The sequence below is a fragment of the Chenopodium album genome, chromosome 21 (genome assembly GCF_948465745.1).
Source record: "Chenopodium album chromosome 21, dcCheAlbu1.1, whole genome shotgun sequence".
Taxonomy (NCBI): Eukaryota; Viridiplantae; Streptophyta; class Magnoliopsida; order Caryophyllales; family Amaranthaceae; genus Chenopodium; species Chenopodium album.
Window position 1 is genome coordinate 5,473,667 of NC_137854.1, and position 20,577 is coordinate 5,494,243.

The 20,577-nt window shown below is 35.6% G+C and overlaps 2 protein-coding genes across 3 annotated transcripts; one reads left to right on the top strand and one right to left on the bottom strand.

Moving 5' to 3' along the window:
- The first annotated feature begins 492 nt into the window (after window positions 1–492).
- On the top strand, window positions 493–4,982 carry LOC145602351 (uncharacterized). The gene is made up of 9 exons (XM_081658543.1): window positions 493–1,626; window positions 1,989–2,073; window positions 2,227–2,322; window positions 2,415–2,567; window positions 2,876–2,983; window positions 3,063–3,182; window positions 3,338–3,463; window positions 3,580–3,663; window positions 4,677–4,982. Exons 1-9 carry the CDS (start codon window positions 662–664, stop codon window positions 4,800–4,802), a joined length of 1,863 nt encoding a protein of 620 aa, XP_081514669.1. The 5' UTR covers window positions 493–661; the 3' UTR covers window positions 4,803–4,982.
- A 1,002-nt stretch (window positions 4,983–5,984) lies between these two features.
- Window positions 5,985–20,513, bottom strand: LOC145601070 (cytochrome P450 97B2, chloroplastic-like). Of its 2 annotated transcripts, none has more exons than XM_081656993.1 (14): window positions 20,292–20,513; window positions 19,359–19,536; window positions 18,746–18,853; window positions 17,594–17,678; window positions 15,977–16,107; window positions 9,072–9,245; window positions 8,694–8,741; window positions 8,499–8,558; window positions 8,122–8,208; window positions 7,914–8,002; window positions 7,739–7,830; window positions 7,026–7,087; window positions 6,444–6,593; window positions 5,985–6,359 (listed from the first exon to the last, which is right to left on the bottom strand). In XM_081656993.1, the coding sequence occupies exons 1-14, from the start codon at window positions 20,420–20,422 to the stop codon at window positions 6,135–6,137; spliced, it is 1,620 nt and encodes a 539-aa protein (XP_081513119.1). In that variant the 5' UTR covers window positions 20,423–20,513; the 3' UTR covers window positions 5,985–6,134. The 2 variants fall into 2 exon arrangements, with proteins under 2 accessions (XP_081513119.1, XP_081513118.1); XM_081656992.1 differs by having other exon boundaries at window positions 15,977–16,209.
- Window positions 20,514–20,577: the final 64 nt, after the last annotated feature.

Genomic DNA, 20,577 nt, shown 5'->3' on the forward strand with positions numbered 1-20,577 from the left:
GAAAATAAAAGTCATTTTGGTAATATATAGGCTATAAGAGGTTAATTTTTTTAATGAAATATTTTATAAGGTCAATATTAATAATAAAGGTCACTATGTTAAAATTAGGGTCATAACGCCGTACTTCAAGTTCACAATAGTATTAAACGTTATACAACTTTTAATAAAGGTTATTAGGTTAAAAATAAAGGTCACTATGTTCAATATAATGTCAGTTGCGTGTGCATAAACCTCGGGTCCACAATAATATTATTGTGAACCAGGTCCACGCAAGTATTTCTGGAGATAAACATAATAAACTTTCCTTTTATAAAACTTTCCGTATTTGTATAGAAATACGAAGTAGATTTCTACCCGTATATAGATTTGTCTACAATCTTTACCCATATAAAAACACAGACAAAAAGTAAAACATTACGGCTTCTTTCACTTTCTTGGTAATTTCGCTTCCTCTTCCTCTTCCTCCTTATTACCAATTTGATTGTTACGATTTGTTATACATAATTCATTTTCGATTTTCGATTTTCGATTTTTGATTTTGATTTTGATTTCTATCAAGGTTTCAATTTTATTCAATTTGTAACGGTTTATTGGTTGATTTTGCAGATTTGTTTTTGTATTATTAGGGTTTCATTCGGTTGAATTAGGGTTTAGATTAGCGATGTTAGAACAATTATTGATCTTCACCCGAGGAGGGTTAATCTTATGGACCTGCAAAGAACTCAGCAATGCTCTGAAAGGTTCTCCGATCGATACTTTGATTCGATCGTGTTTATTGGAGGAGCGATCTGGGTTAGCGTCGTTCGTTTACGACGCTCCGGGTGCGTCTTACACCCTTAAATGGACTTTCCACAATGAATTGGGATTGGTTTTTGTTGCTGTGTATCAAAAGATTCTGCATTTGTTGTATGTTGATGATTTGCTTTCGATGGTTAAGCGCGAATTCTCGGTTGTTTATGATCCGACTAGGACGGATTACGGCGATTTCGATGATGTTTATAGGCAATTAAGGTTGGAAGCTGAGGCTAGAGCTGAGGAGATCAAGAAATCGTCGAAAGTGGGGGCGAGGATTGTTGGGAAGAAGCAGGAATTGGTGCAAAAGCCGAAATTTGATCAGGGTGGGAAGATGAATGGAGGTGGGAATTTGAAGAGTGAGAATGGTGGGGATGGTGCTGATGATAAGTTGATGAATGGGTATGTAAATGGGGGTGAGGAGGTTAAAAATCGCGGTAGTGTAAATGATAAGGAGAATTTGAGTTCGAATAATGGAGCATTTGATGTAAATAAGCTTCAGAAGTTACGATCAAAGGCTGGGAAGAAGAATGATAGTGCTGCTGTAGTTAGTAAGGGTGCCAAGCCGGAGTCTAAGAAAAAGGTTACGAAAAAGAATAGAGTGTGGGATGATAATAAACCGAAAGATGTGAAGCTGGATTATACTGATCCTGTGACTGAGAATGGGGATGAACATGTGAATTACGTCGCAGCAGAGATTGAGGGTGAGAGTATGATGGATAAAGAAGAGGTTATCAGTGACAGTGAGGAAGAAGAAGAAGAAGATGAGCAAGTTGTGGATGGCTCTAAATCTGGGACTAAATCAAAGGGGTGGTTTTCTTCAATGTTTCAGAGGTTTGTTCCTTTACCCCTTTTGGTTGAATTACCTTTATTTAGATTTTCGATTTATAATTCTGCCCTATATCTTAGCGAATAAGATTGATGTTATATGTGTATTATTGAGATGATGGTAGAAATTTACGGCTTTATGCTAGTTTTTGAAATTGTTTAAATTGAGACACTGTATGGTTAGCCTTTCTGAAATTTCAATTCAGGATGCAATGTACTACTTGAGAAAATTTTCGTTTTTGCTACGTTACTTGTGGAAAACCATGATACTAAATCCCACATTTTTGATACATCATTATTCTTGCACCTCTTTTTTTGGAAATATGATATTATGACGGAAACATAATTTCGCAAATTTTGGATCTCAGTATTGCAGGCAAGGCCAATCTGGAGAGGGCTGATCTTGAGCCGGCTTTGAAAGGTCTCAAGGATAGGCTTATGACTAAGAATGTGGTATGTTAGTTTTTTCTGAAGTTGTTTGTGCTTATTTGTTTATTGCATTATGTCTCAAGAAGCATGTGGGCCAATCCCATGATATTGATTATTATAGATTTTTATGCTCTTTATTTGGTATTTTTGTTTCTTATGTACTTCTGATAACGGCAGGCTGAGGAGATAGCAGAGAAACTTTGTGAATCAGTTGCAACAAGCCTCGAAGGTAAAAAGCTAGAAAAATTTACGTTGGTATCATCAACAGTTAAGGTATGTGTGAATTATTAGTAGTAATTATCTTGTAAAATTTATAGTCATTATTAGTTTTCATCTGCTTACCATCTTCTTTTGTGCAATTTCAGGCTGCTATGGAAGATGCCCTTGTTCGCATCCTTACTCCTAAACGCTCTATTGACATACTTAGGGATGTTCATGCTGCCAAAGAACAAAGGAAGCCATATGTTGTTGTGTTTGTCGGTGTCAATGGAGTAGGAAAGTCTACCAACCTTGCCAAGGTGATCCATACTTGAAGTTTCTGTACTTTTTCCTCCCCTTTTCCAGATTATCTGTTCTGCTAAGGCCTTTACTTATTTTTATTACCTATCATCTGATTCATCTCACTTAAAATCTCAAGGCACTTTTACTTGTTGGCTAAGAACCAAGTTAAGATATTTTGTCAATACAATACGAATGCAGTAAATCAGTAATTAACAACTCTTTAATTTCTGCCTATAGCATTAAAAATCTTTCTTTTAAATAAAGGTTTCATATATCTTAGATTTTCAGATGTTGTATTACTCATGTTCTTTCTGTTAATGAACAGGTTGCATACTGGCTGTTGCAACACAAGGTAAGTGTCATGATGGCTGCCTGTGATACATTTCGTTCTGGAGCTGTTGAGCAGCTTCGTACTCATGCGCGCAAACTTCAGGTATGGGCATCTGCATAAATTTGTCAGTGCTAAAAATATATCAGCAATTGCCTGAAAACTGAACTTACTGGTATTTCAGATTCCAATCTTTGAGAAAGGTTATGAGAAGGATCCTGCTATTGTGGCAAAGGAAGCAATCCAAGAGGCCACTCGCAATGGTTCGGATGTGGTTCTTGTTGATACAGCTGGTCGAATGCAGGTATGCTGTCCTTCCTTAGCTCTTCCTTTTATATATATTTATAAAATGTTAAGTGTAAATTTGCTTTTTCGTGTATCATTTGACAATTCTCTTGTTTTGTTTTACTCTCTTGTAGTCTTGTGTTCTATCTTTAACGTTTAGGATGTGTCTTGCAGGACAATGAACCTTTGATGCGTGCACTCTCAAAGCTTATCAACCTTAACAATCCAGATCTTGTCCTTTTTGTTGGTGAAGCGCTTGTTGGTAATGATGCTGTGGATCAGCTCTCAAAATTCAATCAGGTTTGTATTGGGATTTAATTGTCAGCCAATTACTTTGCCTTCTATATCCTTTACTTTTTTCATTGGATTTTCCCTTGAAAGTTTAATTTTGATCATCATCTGTTACTTTGATGCAGAAACTTGCTGATCTTTCAAACTCACCAAATCCAAGATTGATTGATGGCATCCTCCTTACCAAGTTTGACACCATCGATGACAAGGTAGGCCCTTTATCATCCTCTGACATCTCACTGTGCCAATCATACTGCATATATACTTGTGCACACTCCCTCGGGAATTTAGAGTCACATTGCTGTAGGATTGCCGAAAAATTGTCACCCTGTATCATAAGAATGGATATATATTGGAATTAATAATATGCCACTACTAAAACTAAGTGATGGGAAGAGTCAAAGAGGATATAAATGACTGACTAATAAAGGATCTTTTGTCATATAGCGTTTGGTCGGGCATTGGGCTATTCGGAACAGAATGACTTGAATTGGATTGATTCCATTTCAGTATTTTGGGGCTATCGATTTTCTTCCCAATTATATCCTACCTCCCTGCCAAAGTTTTAAACTACCCCTCTTAAGAATCAAACCATTTGCCCCCAAAATTTTTTTTTTAAAAAGAAAGAATAAAAAAGAATTGAACCCTAACTCACCCTAACCCCAAAATTGTGTTCATTTCTCTGATTTCTCTACCTTCCCCTTTGCAAGAGATGATATATCTTAGCAAGCTTAATAATGGGCAATTGATTTATACAGTATGAAACTGGATGATTAAATTTGATTAATCTAAGCTTCATACTCTATCCGTTCCCTTTTTTTTTTGGAAATAATACTCTATCCTTTCCCTAATTGAAGCTGTAGTCACATTTTCACTTAATATTATTGTCCCTAAATAGTCCATTTCACCTTATTTATATTCGCTTTTTGTAAAAAAAAATAAAAAAATAAAAAAAATTTGAAGAAATATATTTATATTTTCTTTTAATTAATCAAATTACATTTTCTTTTTAAAATCTTTTTTAATCACTTGTAATCAAATTAACCTCTGAGATTGTGGATAGTATGTGGCAAGATATGATTTTGTTTCATTTTATTTTGGACTTGTATTTTGTATGTATTACAAAGTACAAAGTAAGTTATACTTTGTATTATTATTTTACTTGATCAATAGAAACTCTTGATTCCATTTCCTGACATGGTTAATTGATGGAATTATTTAGGTTGGAGCTGCTTTGTCCATGGTTTACATCTCTGGAGCTCCTGTGATGTTTGTTGGCTGTGGGCAGTCTTACACTGACTTGATGAAATTGAACGTGAAGTCCATCGTGAAGACGCTCATCAAGTGAGCCAACATAATATGCCACATCATTTGTACTGTGTGATATGCTCTTTCTGGCACTCTCAAACTTACAGTCATCCTCTGTTTGATTTTAGATAATCCAGTTGTGTTGTTTCTGAGAAGAATTTTAAAGACAAAGATGTATTTTGTTTGTGGCTATAAATAATCAATACTCACCATACTTGTATTTTATGGGTTTTGACTAGGCTGAATGTCAACATATTTTTTGTCAACATATAGTATTCCAAATAAACTAGACTAAGGGGCAAAACTGTACAATAGAATAGAGTTAGTCTAAACTTTGAATTTGGGGATCAGCATATATACACTGAGAAAAGAGAGCTCTAGTAATATTCTTGGGCCAGTTAGGAAGATTTTCCATTTATGCGTAAAATTTACATAATACAATCCTAAAAATGCTGGAAATTGACGTCTAAATTTACCTGATAAAAATGGGAAAGAAAAGTTTATGTGTTGAGAGAAAATATGCCTGAAGATTAGTAGAAAATACAAGTTGATCTTTTTGATCAACATAAAGACCATATCAAGGGGGATACCCTGGACATTGTCTTAATTTAGAGGGGTTAAAATTGTCTTTGATGTTGGCGGACATGGATATTGCTCAATGTAACCCGGGTTTAAATTACCCACATACATTGCGTCTAAATCAACATTATCAACCAGCAACAAAATCTATGCAGTTCTTTAATTGCAAATGTCCGATTGAGCATTCTAGAGAAAAAAAAAAAAAAAAAAAACCCAATTCGAAGAGCTCTTCTATTAAAGCTTCCGCTTCCATACCATTCTTTTCTGATCTCTACCATTTTTAAAACTATTTTTTAAAAATCAATCTTATTTGCAGCTTTAATGGAGGACATGGTCACCCACTCACCCATACCCTTTGGGGTTGACCATGCCTTTTTTTTTTTTTTACTCTTTAGCCATAGGGTTTTCGACTTTTCGTTCAATTTGGCGGTAAAGCTGTCAGAGACGAGGACAATGGTGTCGGTGGAAGGAGACATGGTGAAGAAGGTGGGAATGGTGGTGTCGATGGAAGGTGGGTGAAGGAATCTTCAATGGAACTTATGGCTTATGGTGGAAGATGTTACTAAAGAAGGTAGTGCCACGATCTAAAAGGGCTGGAATGTTGCGAGTTATAAAATGAACACACCATAGCAAGCCAGTATGCTAAAAATCAAACCTGCTACTTCACTTTTGATTTCCAGCAACAAAATCCATGAACTTATGACAGTAAATAGCAAGACTATGATGTACACGATTTTTACAAAATATCTCACTAGAAGGTGCAAGTTGCATTACATGAGCCGTTACTCGAAATTTATTGTACATTAGCTCTCTTTCTCAGTTTGCACCAAAGTCCATTCTTGGTGTGAATTGTTGCTCCTGTCACAAGTTCCACTGCATCTGGCGAACCTTTCAATTCAACATCAAACTTCTGAAGCAACATGGCCAAAGCAATTGTAGATTCCATCAGAGCAAACTGGTCTCCCACACACTTTCTCGGTCCACCACCAAAAGGCAAGAACGCAAAATCTGCTACAATCTGATATTTGCAAGTGCAAACGATTAATAAGTGACGCTCTAGAGAAAAATGAATGGATTTGACGATCCAGCAACATCAAGTTACCTCATTAGGATACAGAGCTCCAGGACTCCGAGATGGATCAAAGCCATTCCATCCTTCTATATCTTCACTTTTTCTCTGGACTAAAAATCTCTCTGGTTCAAATTCATCAGGTTTATCCCAGAAATATGGAGATCTATGAAGATTATATACCTGCACAGAAAGTTTTTATTTATATATGGTTAATATATTTAGGTAAAGTTTAAATTCATCAAGTCCCTTAATATATTTTACTAGTAGTTAAGTTACATTGAGAAATGGAGTAGAGATAGAGAGTGAAAGGTAAATTGGGCTGGTACTTTGTGCGACATCTAAGTATTATATGTAAGTTATGTAACCCTTGACGGAGTTAAAAACTGCTGAACTAAAGACGGGCAGCCACTAATATGATCAGGTAAAGAATTATTGACGTGGGTAAAGCCTGACCCACATTTGTAGAGGACTAGCAATTATAGCATATGATTGACTAGTAACGATTAACTTCATACCAGCTATAGAGACTTCAAAAGGTTTAAGCTATCGAAACTTCCATGTAAAGACATTTCATATTTCACATATATTATGAGGATAAGTTAACCCACTTACAGAAATAAAGATATCAGTCCCAGTGGGAATCTTATATCCATCTTTTTGACCCTTGTAGCCTCCTGCACAATCAGAAATTGATTTCAGTACAGCCAAATTCGATAATTTCAAGGCCTTTCTTAGCTTCTTTTCAAAGAGATACTCTAGGTCCTGGGGCGATAGTCATCTAAGCCACATTCCTATAGCAGGGTAAATTACATGCTTTTGAAATGAACTGGCTTAAGGGAGAGTATTATGGGTAGTTTGGTATGTTAGTAGTTATCAAATGTAGCATGGGCAATATGGGAAGTCTAGTATTATTAGGGTTGTAGTTGTTAGCCTTAGTATAAATATGGAATGGAGAGAAAGAAGCAGGTAGGCAGAATATTAGTATTGTAGTGAGTCTTGGAGAGTGATGGCCTAAAGCCATTTACATTTTACGATGTACGAAAGCTTCGAGCTTTATCTATCAGATTAATCTTCCGACCGTTTATTTTCTGTTAAACCACCACGTTCGTTGCAGCTTTTACTAAGTGTGATTAATTGATTATCAGTAGCAGGCAATGTTTGAACAGAGTAGTGGCTAGAAGATTATACTTCACTAGTATCTATTGAATAATACATAATATGTATTGGACACTACAACCTATACCTCATTAGTGACAAGATTTGGGGAAAGTAAAATTTTGGGAGCTAGCTACTTCACTTTTCATACGAGCACTTGACAGAAGTACCTGGTAATGTATCTGGTTTGAGAGATCGTCTGATGAGCAAAGGAGGTTGAGGATACAACCGAAGAGATTCTACAACAATAAGCCTAATGTACCTGATATCATAGAACACAGTAAACTGTATCAAGTTTCCAATTACCCAGGTGGGATACGTATAAGAGGGTGACTTGGTACATACTCCAATTTTTTAAGGGAGTCAAAGGTTACTCTTCCCTTGCCTAATACTGCATCTATTTCAGCTTGAGCCTTCTTCATTTTGGAAGGATTCTGCACCAAAAGCAAAATTAAGACCAGCGCCAATGGCAAAGAAAAGGGACAACAAACAACACTAGGATCCAGTTTCAAAATTTATTTTGCCTCTGGAAGATTATATAGGTTAATCATACCTGAGAAAGAAGGAAAATAGACCAAGTAAGAACAGCAGCTGTAGTTTCATGTCCAGCAATTAGCATTGTCATCAGGTCATCCCTAAGCTGTGAAAACAGATAAAGCAAACATGTTCTGAAGGATTCCTCAAACCTAATTTCCTTAACTATATATTTGTAGGATCCTAAGATTAGCAGATGATATTGAATTTAAGCTATCAGCAGTATAAAAAAAATGCTCATTCAATGAACAGTGCACAAACATAAATAGGTCACATGTCAGTTTGAAATATGAACCACCTAAATGAACTTGGGTTGCATAAATGCATGGGTCTTGATTGATTTAAATTTTTAAAATTGAGAAATTAAGAAATAATAAATAATCAAGCTTAAATTACCTGGCGGTCATCAACATCAGCACCTCGCATGTCAACGAAAAAGCGCAAAAGACTAGCATCCTGCCAAATTTAGTGTTCATTTTAGATCTTGTAGAGAACAAATATACTTAACAATTCAAAGGGCATTAAATTAACATGAAAACAGAATTCATGTAATCTAACTTCGTGTAATCTAACTTACACCATTCGACTCACCTTAAGATTTGAATAATCCCTTTGCTGCAGTTTCTCAACGTCTGTCTCCTGCCACACCAAACAATCCCAATGTCAAGGGTGAGTATGTTTAATTTAACCACAGATATCATATACTACGTATAATGCCTAACTGCAGGTTACATTAAAGCAGGCTAACGGCAGAAGCATTTATCCCTAACAGCCTACATCACAAAGCAGAACTGCAGAAGTGTTTCATTCTCTTGCAGAATTTTAGATGGATTATTAAATTTTACCTTCTATATCAAAGTAATTAAAAAACAATAAAACAAAAAAACAGGAAAAAAATATAGAAGAGCCAGGAAATTAAGCATTTGACAAAACAGCACTTTGATCTGCAGCTTTTTTTTTTTTTTTTACCTGTCTAGTCTCTTTGGCATTTTTTATGAGTCCATCAAGACAGTCATTGATGACCTTTAGGTCATATTGGAACTTCCGCTGCCTTGGTACTATCCAGCTTGCAAGAGGAAACTTCCAGTAAGGAATGTAGAAAGTTGATCTATGCTCTGCTTCAAAAAGTGTCCCGTAGACTGCCTGGGATAAACATGCTGAAAGTCAGTCTGGATCACATGAAGTCAAAACATCCAAAAAGAAATTTATTCTCTTTTTGTCTATCATTATAACCTACATAGGGAGAGAAAAGCAGAATCAATATACGGAGAGAATAGCCGAACTTTATTGTTTTTACTATTTTAAAAGAGATTAAGACTAACAAAATTTGGTCATCAGAATCAATCTGAAATCAATCAATTTACAGTATAACATACGTATATAATATTTACTATCTTAAACAAAAAGGCTTCCAATGTTATAGTAATACAACATGTGTATATAATATTCATGTTATAGAGAAAAAAGGGATGTTGACCATGCAGTTATATACTTTCCATCTTTCTTTCAAAAAAAATATACTACCTCTATTTCTTATTATATGCAACAAAGGAATATTTTATGTCTCACAAATAATACCCCTTTGTTGCAGATAATAAGAAATAGAGGTAGTATATACTTTCCATCTTGAGATTAGAAGGCTTCTGTTCCAATAATGTTACAATATAATATTGAATCAACATCATGATGGAATTTTATGGTATGTAAATATGTAATGAAATTGGGAATAACCAACAGCACCAACGAAGATGAAGGACTCCATAGATTTTAATAGAAACCTGGGAGACCATGTTCGTTATTATTAGAACCATCTCTTGCAACTTTTCATTACCAATGCAACATAATCCTAAAATAGCAGCGTAATTGAACCAAACTCATTTTTGGGACTTTATAGACTTCTTGATAGGCCTCTTATGGTTCCAAACCAACTTATATGACCCCCCACACATCCACTTCAAATTTGGAAAAAAAATTCAAAAATGGCTTGAAAGCGTGGATTGCTTCAATTTGAACATATTTCGACTACTTTAGGCCTAGAAAGGAAACCAATCAGGGTGCTTCCCATAAATCCCAAGACACCTCGGGAGTAAATTTGGATGGTTGCAACTGTCCATTTCCCTTTAAACTATAAATTTATCCGTTTACAACTTACGCCCCCTTCATTAACTTAAGGCTACCATGGGACTTTATATGACCGACTAGTGGTCATTTATGGATCCAAACAATATTATATGACCCCAATATGCATCCCTTACAATCCCGAGATTTTTCGCCACCGAGTCCCAAAATCTCTAAAATTGATCCTAAGGTGTAAATATTAGCCTTCAGTTTTGAACAATTTTGGACTTCTTAAACTCGGAAAAAAAGTGGTTCGCAACTTGCACCGATTTCGTGAACTCAAGTTTACCACGGACATTAATAAGAACATATAATGATCATATATGGTTCCAAACGGCATTATACGACCCTATGATGTATCCCCTAGGATCTCAACACTTTTCGCCATCAGGCCCCATAACATCCAAAATTCCTCAAAAAAGCGTGGATAATAGCCTTCAATTTTGGAATTTTTGATTTTTTTTCGCCCAAAAAATAAAATTGCCGAGATTTTTACTATGTTCCCTAATATCCTCCAGGAGCCCATTTGGGTGGATAAAACCATCCAATATGCTTTTAAACAGTTAATTTACCCGATTACAACTTGCACTGATTTCATAAAATCAAACTACACCACGGACATTTATAACAACATATAATGGTCATATATGGTTCCAAACGTTATTCTATGACCCTGAGATATATCCCCTAACATCTCAAGACTTTCCGATACCGGGTCTCGAATCCGAATCCCCCAAAATTCCTCAAAAAGCGTGGATAATAGCCTTCACTTTCGGAATTTTTTAACCTTTTTTCGCCTGGAAATAAAAATTGCCGAGATGTTTACTATGATCCCTAATACCCTTCGGTAGCCCATTTGGGTGGATAAAACCATCCAATATGCCTTCAAACAGTTAATTTACCCAATTACAACTTACACTGCTTTCATGAAATCAAGCTACACCGCGGACATTTATAACAACATACAATGGTCATATATGGTTCCAAACGTCATTAAATGACCCCGAGATGTATCCCATAAAATCTCAAGAATTTCTGATACCGTGTCCCGAAACCTCCAAACTTCCTCAAAAAGTGTGGATAATAGCCTTCAATTTTGGAATTTTTTCACCTTTTTTCGCCCAGAAATAAAAATTGCTGAGATGTTTACTATGGTCTCTTATGCCCCCCGGGAGCCCATTTGGGTGGATAAAACCATCCAATATGCCTTTAAACAGTTAATTTACCCGATTACAATTTGCACTGATTCCATAAAATCAAGCTACATCACGGACATTTATAACAACATACAATGGTTATATATGGTTCCAAACGTCATTATATGACCCCGAGATGTATCCCCTAGCATCTCAAGACTTACCGATACCGGGTCCCGAAACCTCTGAAATTCCTCAAAAAGCATGGATAATAGCCTTCAATTTCGGTTTTTTTTACCTTTTTTCGCCCGGAAATAAAAATTGCCGAGATGATTACTATGTTCCCTAATACCCTCCGGGAGCCCATTTGGGTGGATAAAACCATTCAATATGTCTTTAAACAATTCATTTATCCAATTTAAACTTGCACTGCTTTCATAAAATCAACCTACACCGCGGACATTTATAACAACATGCAATGGTCATATATGGTTCCAAACGTCATTATATGACCCCGAGATGTATCCCTTAGCATCTCAAGACATTCCGATGCCTGGTCCCGAAACCTTAAAAAATCTTCAAAAAGCGTGGATAATAGCCTTCATTTTTGGAATTTTTTTTGACCTTTTTTCGCCCGGAAATAAAAATTGCCGAGATGTTTACAGTGGTCCCTTATACCCTCCGGGAGCCCATTTGGGTGGATAAAACCATCTAATATGCCTTTCAACAATTAATTTACCAGATTACAACTTCCACTAATTTCATAAAATCAAGCTACACCACGGACTTTTATAAAAACATATAATGGTTATATATAGTTCCAAACGTCATTATATGATCCCGAGATGTATCCCCTAGCATCTCAAGACTTTCCGATACCGGGTCCCAAAACCTCCAAAATTCCTCAAAAAGCGTGGATAATAGCCTTCAATTTTGGAATTTTTTGACCTTTTTTCGCCCGGAAATAAAAGTTGCCGATATGTTTACTATGGTCCCTAATACCCTCCGGGAGCCCATTTGGGTGGATAAAACCATCCAATACAATTAATTTACCCGATTACAACTTGCACTGATTTCATAAAATCAAGCTACACAACGGACATTTATAACAACATATAATGGTCAAATAGTTCCAAACGTCATTATATGACCCCGAAATATCCTCTAGCATCTCAAGACTTTCCGATACCGGGTCCCGAAACCTTCAACTCAAAAAGCGTGGATAATATCCTTCAATTTTGGAATTTTTTGACTTTTTTAAGTCCGGAAATAAAAATTGCCGAGATGTTTACTATGGTCCCTAATACCCTCCGGGAGCCCATTTGGGTGGATAAAACCATCCAATATGCCTTGAAACAATTAATTTACCCGATTACAACTTGCACTTATTTCATTAAAACAAGAACCACCACAGACATTTATAACAACATATAATGGTCATATATGGTTCCAAACGTCATTATATGATCCCAAAATGTTTCCCCTAACATCTCAAGACTTTCCGATACCGGGTCCCGAAACCTCTAAAATTCCTCAATAAGCGTGGATAATAGCCTTTAATTTTGGAAATTTTTGACCTATTTTCGCCCGTAAATAAAAATTGCCGAGATGTTTACTATGGTCCCTAATACCCTTCGGGTTTCGGGAGCTCATTTGGGTGGATAAAACCATCCAATACAGTTAATTTACCCGATTACAATTTGCACTGATTCCATAAAATCAAGCTACACCACGGACATTTATAACAACATATAATGGTCATATATGGTTCCAAACATCATTATATGACCCCGAGATGTATCCCCTAGCATCTCTAGATTTTCTGATACCGGGTCCCGAAACCTCAAAAATTCCTTAAAAAGCGTGGATAATAGCCTTCAATTTTGGAATTTTTTTACCTTTTTTCGCCCGGAAATAAAAATTGCCGAGATGTTTACTTTTGTCCCTAATACCCTCTGGGAGCCCATTTGGGTGGATAAATCCATCCAATATGCCTTTAAACAATTAATTTACCCGATTACAACTTGCACTTATTTCATTAAAACAAGTAACACCACATACATTTATAACAACATATAATGGTCATATATGGTTCCAAATGTCATTATATGATCCCAAAATGTATCCCCTAGCATCTCAAGACTTTCCCATACCGGGTCCCGAAACCTCCAAAATTCCTCAAAAATCGTGGATAGCCTTCAATTTTGGAATTTTTTGACCTTTTTTCGTCTGGAAATAAGAATTGCCGAGATGTTTACTACGGTCCCTAATACCCTCCCGGAGCCCATTTGGGTGGATAAAATCAGCCAATACAGTTAATTTACCCGATTAGAACTTGCACTGATTTCAAAAAATCAAGCTACACCACGGACATTTATAACAACATATAATGGTCATATATGGTTCCAAACGTCATCATATGACCCCGAGATATATTCCCCAGCATCTCAAGACTTTCTGATACCGGGTCCCGAAACCTCAAAAATTCCTCAAAAAGCCTTAATTTTTTTGACCTTTTTTTGCCCGGAAATAAAAATTGCCGAGATTTTTATTATGGTCCCTAATACCTTCCAGGAACCCATTTGGGTTGATAAAACCATCCAATACAGTTAATTTACCCGATTACAACTTGCACTAATTTCATAAAATCAAGCTACACTACGGACATTTATAGCAACATATAATGGTCATATATGGTTCCAAACGTCATTATATGACCCCGAGATGTATCTCCTAGCATATCAAGACTTTCCGATACCGGGTCCTAAAACATTCAAAATTCCTCAAAAAGCGTGGATAATAACCTTCAATTTTGGAATTTTTTTGACTTTTTTAGGCGGAAATAAAAATTGCCGAGATGTTTACTATGGTCCCTTATATCCTCTGGGAGCCCATTTGGGTGGATAAAACCATCCAATATGCCTTTAAACAGTTAATTTACCCGATTACAACTTGCACTGATTTCATAAAATCAAGCTACACCACGGACATTTATAACAACATATAATGATCATATATGGTTCCAAACGTCATTATATGACCCTGAAATGTATCCCCTAGCATCTCAAGACTTTCCGATACCGGGTCCCAAAACCTCCGAAATTGCTCAAAAAACGTGGATAATAGCCTTCAATTTTGGAATTTTTTGACCTTTTTCGCCCGGAAATAAAAATTGCCGAGATGTTTACAATGGTCCCTAATAACCTCCGGGAGCCCATTTGGGTGGATAAAACCATCCAATACAGTTAATTTACCCGATTACAACTTGCACTGATTTCATAAAATCAAGCTACACCACGGACATTTATAACAACATATAATGGTCATATATGGTTCCAAACATCATTATATGACCCCAGGATGTATCCCCTAGCATCTCAAGACTTTCCGATACCGGATCCCGAAACCTCCAAAATTCCTCAAAAAAACATGGATAATAGCCTTCAATTTTCACAATTTTTGACTTTTTGGGCCGGAAACAAAAATTGTCAAGATGGTTACTATGGACATTAATACCCTCCAGGAGTCCATTTGGGTGGGTGGAACCATCCAATTTCAGATTGTTCAAAGAGACAATATCATATGCCACACCAATGTCATGCATACAAACACCCTCTTAACTTAGTTTTAGATAAACATCAGTGCAGTTGTAGCCAAGACCGCTCCAAAATCTAATAACCAGAGATTGACAACCATTCACATACTCTAATAGCCAAACTAAACATGTATTGTAAAATCCAAAATATATTAAGTCAACTAGGAAGCTAAATTTTACATAATGAATTAACTTTTTATAAACATGCAAACAAATTTTAACCACAATCATAGGTCATTAAATACCTGTAAATGTTACTTTACAAGAGAAACATTAATGTTAAAATGTTAAATCTAGATTATTTTACAGTGCATTTCACTTTGTAACATGTTCTAACAAATGAATGTAGAGGTTAGTGACTTTTTCTATTTCAAACCAGCTAAGGGTACATACTACATATTTTATCATTTTAACTATGCTCTAACCCTCATTATCTTATTGATACTTAAGCAAATCATCAGGAAAGCCTTTAAACTAATCATCTGAAGTTGTAACTGCTGGAGGAAACAATGAGAAAAAGGCACAGAGTTTATCTATTCACCAACAACGATCCAAGATTCATAATAAACATACAACAATAATAGTAGGCAAATAATTTGAAGAGACTGACATTTGTTTATCAATTAAGGCCCCGTTTGGTTTGATACAAAACGTTTTTATGGTAAATTCCCTTTTTTTTTTCTCATTTTCCTTTGTTTGGTTTGTGAAGGGGTGGAGAACAATTTCCCGAATGGAGGAAAATTATATCCTATATGTTGGAAAACATTTTCCTTTATAAAACAAGGGAAGCCACATCTTCCTTCCCTCCTACTTAACTCCCTTTTTACTTTCCTCTCCTCCATCCTCACATTTCCACCCCTATTTTTAATTTCTCTAAAACATTTCTTGATGGAACCAAACAAAGGAAAACTAATTTGCAATTGTGGTTTTCCTTGAAAATATGTTTTCCACGAAAACTAATTTTTCATTGAAAGTGTCTTACATCAAACCAAACGGGGTCTAAAGCAATTAAAAGCATTACAAACCTTTATGACTGGAGACTCTTTGGAAATTGAACCAAAGTCATAGTTGAAGACACCAAGTCCAATAATATCAAGTGCCAAACTTGAAAATTCTGCTTCAAGATCCAGCTCAATTGTATCCTGCTCTTGTACATCTTCAAGCAATTTTTCAAATTTCAATGTTGTTCTCTCAGAGCAGTCAGTGAAAACCTTAACCATGGCTTCCAGGTATAAGGCATGAAACCCAGGAGCAATGACTGAAGATGTTAAAAGCAAACTTTGAAGAGATCGATCACAAAATTATACGAAGTACTATACTTTCACAAACGACCACCAGAGGTTCTTCCCAATCTTTCCGCTTATAGTTCATTAAAGAGGTCATAAGGATAAGAGAATGCATTGAATCACAAAGAACAAAGTTCACATACATTTTTATATCCAAATTGCATAAATATATATTACGTGTCAAGATCCATCCTGAACTCAATATTGAAAACATAAGTATCTTTAAGAATAGTTATAAGTGTAATTACTCCTGTCATTTCATATTTATTCGATCAACAACAACCAAGCCTTAGTCCCTCATTTCATATTATTCGATCATTCAGCCAATTTGTACATTCAATATTATTTGTCACTTACTATTTCAATGCAATGAAAAAAAAAGAAGAGGTATGTAGAATTTGTTTAGAAATATGCCAATAATATCAAAACCAAATAAATTCTTGTATTTAACCGTAGACGACAACTAAAAGCTAAAACAGGCAGCAAAGAATTCGCCAACAATGCTAGTTGATGGTACGTGAAACAAACTAAAAAGGAAAGAATATGCAGAAAAACTATAAGTCATTAAAATATGTTTTTCTTAATATAATTTTAGGCCGAGCAAGCTACTCACTGTGTCACCAGCAGATAAAAAGTCGAGCAAAGGCATTACATGGTGCCTTTATCTACAGTTCTACACCATTACTCGCTTGGGCATGGTAGTTAAGTATAAAATGAAAAAAGCCGCTTCTTGTTCCCTAAAAAGTTCTTTCAGCTTTTTGTTAAATGGACAATTCAGCCCCCCTAAAAAGGTGTGTTACAATACTATTACTGCATTTCCTCTAAAATATTACTATACTAACAGGCATCAATCACTACACAAGTCTGAGGCTATTGATCTCCTATTATTATGTATGTGGCTGAATTTTTTGATCCATGAATGACATCGCCAAATGTTTAATTGCATACATGCCATTCAAAACGATTATCTTAATTGCATACATGCCCACACACGCACATACCCAAACGCCAAGGCAATTTTTTGCAAGAATCACAATATCACATGGCCTGTAATTCCGAAAACCTTAACAGTACGAAAAGTCTAAAACTCTAAATTGCCAGACTAATGAAGGTAATAGCAGAGCAGGTTAACGTATGCTATCAAGGCCATAAATGAAACCAGCTGCTGTAAGATTTATATGAATCTATACAAAGTTTTTATGACTGCCACACAATTATACAAATCAACCAAGGTCTACATTTACCATTCAAACCATAGATGCTAAATTGCTAATCATGATACGGAACACATAAGACCCTAAGGCCTGAATGTCATATGATAATGTAAATTACGAGAGATAAAAGTTGAATGCTTGCCTCTTCTTCTTTGCTTCCAAGTATCAAGGTCGGCAGGTATTAATCCTTTACCCATTATTGGTTCAAGAATTTCAGCAAGAACTCCCTATGGATAGTCGGGGTTAAAGCAAAGGAATCAGAAAGACAAAGTCAATCAGTTAAATTCTTAAATACTTTTATTAACACTAATCTAATGGAACTTGTTTCAAGTTTCATATCAATCACACCAAATCCAGAAGCAGGAAATCGGGGGGGGGGGGGGGGGGGGATGGAAATCAGGCACGTGGTTTATACATCCATCTCAAGTGAACTACAGAAGCAAACAAATAGATATCCTCGTTAATTCAAGGATTTTAATGGGTCATTCTATAATGATAGAATTTACCTCTTCATATATACAGTATACAGACACAAATTACAGTAGCATGTGGTAGATAACAAAACTAGTAGGCTTGGATCAAAACTGAAAGTTTAGTAAAATTTTCACTTCCTGCACCATACCAAAGCTAATCTTGAATATCCACATTAAGAAACTGAATGCAGGCTTTCCTGCTATTAACTTTCTTATGACCCTGCTTCAGGAGTATATATTTTTCATTCACAAATTTTTCTTCTTTATGTCAAAGGTAAAGAACTATCTACTTTGCCAGAACTGTTTCGGTCAAGAAAGATAATGACAAATTGGTTTGAGTCATTGAAGTGTTCAGTTCTTGTTATAAGACAGAATTGTCAAGCTCAGAATAGTTTCATGATTGCTTCCCTTTAAAGATTCTCATGTCTGTAATGATTCCAATATCTAATTTACTACAATATCAATTCTTGCTTTCAGAGTTGTAATTCTGAATAGTAATTAGCATACATCTTTGTTCCAGAAACGGTCAATAAGAAAAGAATTTTTGAGAGGAAAGGTGATGAGAAACATTAAATAAGCAATCAAACTATAATTCAAGGTTGTCAACTGAAAGCAGCAAATTGCTAAACCACATTCTTATGTGGGTTGCTTGATCACCTATACAGAGACAAAATTGAAGTTGTACGTCAAAAGACATACAGTTAAGATCCATTCTACAATCTGCTTAAGAAGATTCAAACCCATTCTTGCAACAAATCTAATCCTCGCTGCATGAACACAATGCAAATATTAAAGGGTCAAGGACATGAAGCCTTATTTACCTTGTCATAAGAAAATGCATTCTCTCTAAGAACATGCCTTGCCACAATAGGATCTGATACGACGACAAAGGCTTTTGGTCCGAAAGCAAGTTTATATACAGATCCATGCTGCATGGTTAAATAACACAGATGAAGAAACGAGCATAAGAGAGTAAGTATAATATTACAAGGATTTGTACAATTAAAATGAAAATCCTCAATCTCAATGAGCAACCACAAGATCCTTACCAATATTTCATATTAGCCCTCACACTGACCAACCAAATTACAGCGCCAAGAAATCATGTGTTCACATCTACCATGTGTCCAACCTTACCCTTACAAACCTAATAACCTCAAGGAGATTAACACACTTACAAACCTCAAGGAGATTAAAACACTTACAAACCTAATAAAGCTTCTAGTATCAATTGGTTTATTCCTTCAGTTCATGTAAGTCCTAGCAAAGGATATTCAGAGCACATAATCCACATGCATTCTTATCATACGGTACCACACCATACTCAAATTGAGTTTTTTGGACAAACTCTTTGCAAATTCCAAGCAGCAAAGTATATACACATTATTTGATGGATGAAACAAATAACATATCATAATGCAATGAGGGAAGTACCTCTAAGAACCAATCATACAGAGAAAAAAAGAGAGGCCGACCGAACAAATCTGAGACTGCTCCTTCAGCTGTTGGCATAGACCCAAGGTTTCCTCCACTTAAGAAATTTGTCAATAAGTTGCTTGCATTATCCAAAACGTTCCTTGACTTGGGTTTTTCAGTACTAGTGGATTGGCATCTACATTTCAAGCAAAGTCTCCTTATAAAGTCGCTAGAATCCCAAAAATATGTACCAAGTTCTGATAAGCACATTAATAAAACTAATTACATTCTTGATTCGAAACCCTTTAGGATACAGGTCAAAACCACATTCCCCATTCGCCAATTATTAAAGATATGATCATATAGATACTCTTACATCTAAGGCAACAACACATATACAGTATAGTCAGTGCATTTCAATCAATTACCTACTTACTTTCTTGAAATGCTTATATCCTAAAATATTATTACAACACTGTGCAAACCAAGCATAGCACCACTAATATATGACGATATTGGCCGTGTTAAATTTTCCTTATATATGGTTGAGAATTTCAAAGATATCACATTTGATATATCACTGTATCCAGGAAATTGATAAGGGTATCAAATAGATTTCTTCTTTAATAAGGTTAATGGAGGTGATATTACACCAAGACAATCCATTATACACCCGGATGTACCTAAAGCAACGGTTTTATGCATGAGCTAAAAAATTAATCTACGGTACAAAATGATTTTTGCATGTAACACCAATCAACATACAAACCATTCAAAACAACAAATTTCATCAAAAATCCATATAAACATCTAATTGTATAAAAAAAAAAAAAACCAATTAAATTATCAACAACAAAATTCCTAGTAACAAATTGATAATCCCATAACTAAAAGTAAACTAAATAAGTAAAGATACAAAAAGGGTGGAGGAGGAGAGAGAAAAAGAAGTACATGAAACGACGACGTTTGTAAGTGGAAATAGGCGAACAAGTGAGAGGAGAGAGAAAAGGTTTGAGCTTTGAACACAAATCGGAATTAAACTCCAGCACTGAGGCGCCGGCGACGGCGGAGGTGGAAGCCATTACCAACTCCACCCGCAAAATAAGATAAATTAATCCAATCACAAAAATAATAAGGTGTGGAAATTCTGTTGAAATGGTGAGTTTTTTGGAGTATTTATGAGTGTTTTTTGTTTTGAGTGATAAATAAATGGAGTTTTTGGAAGGAAGTGGGAAGT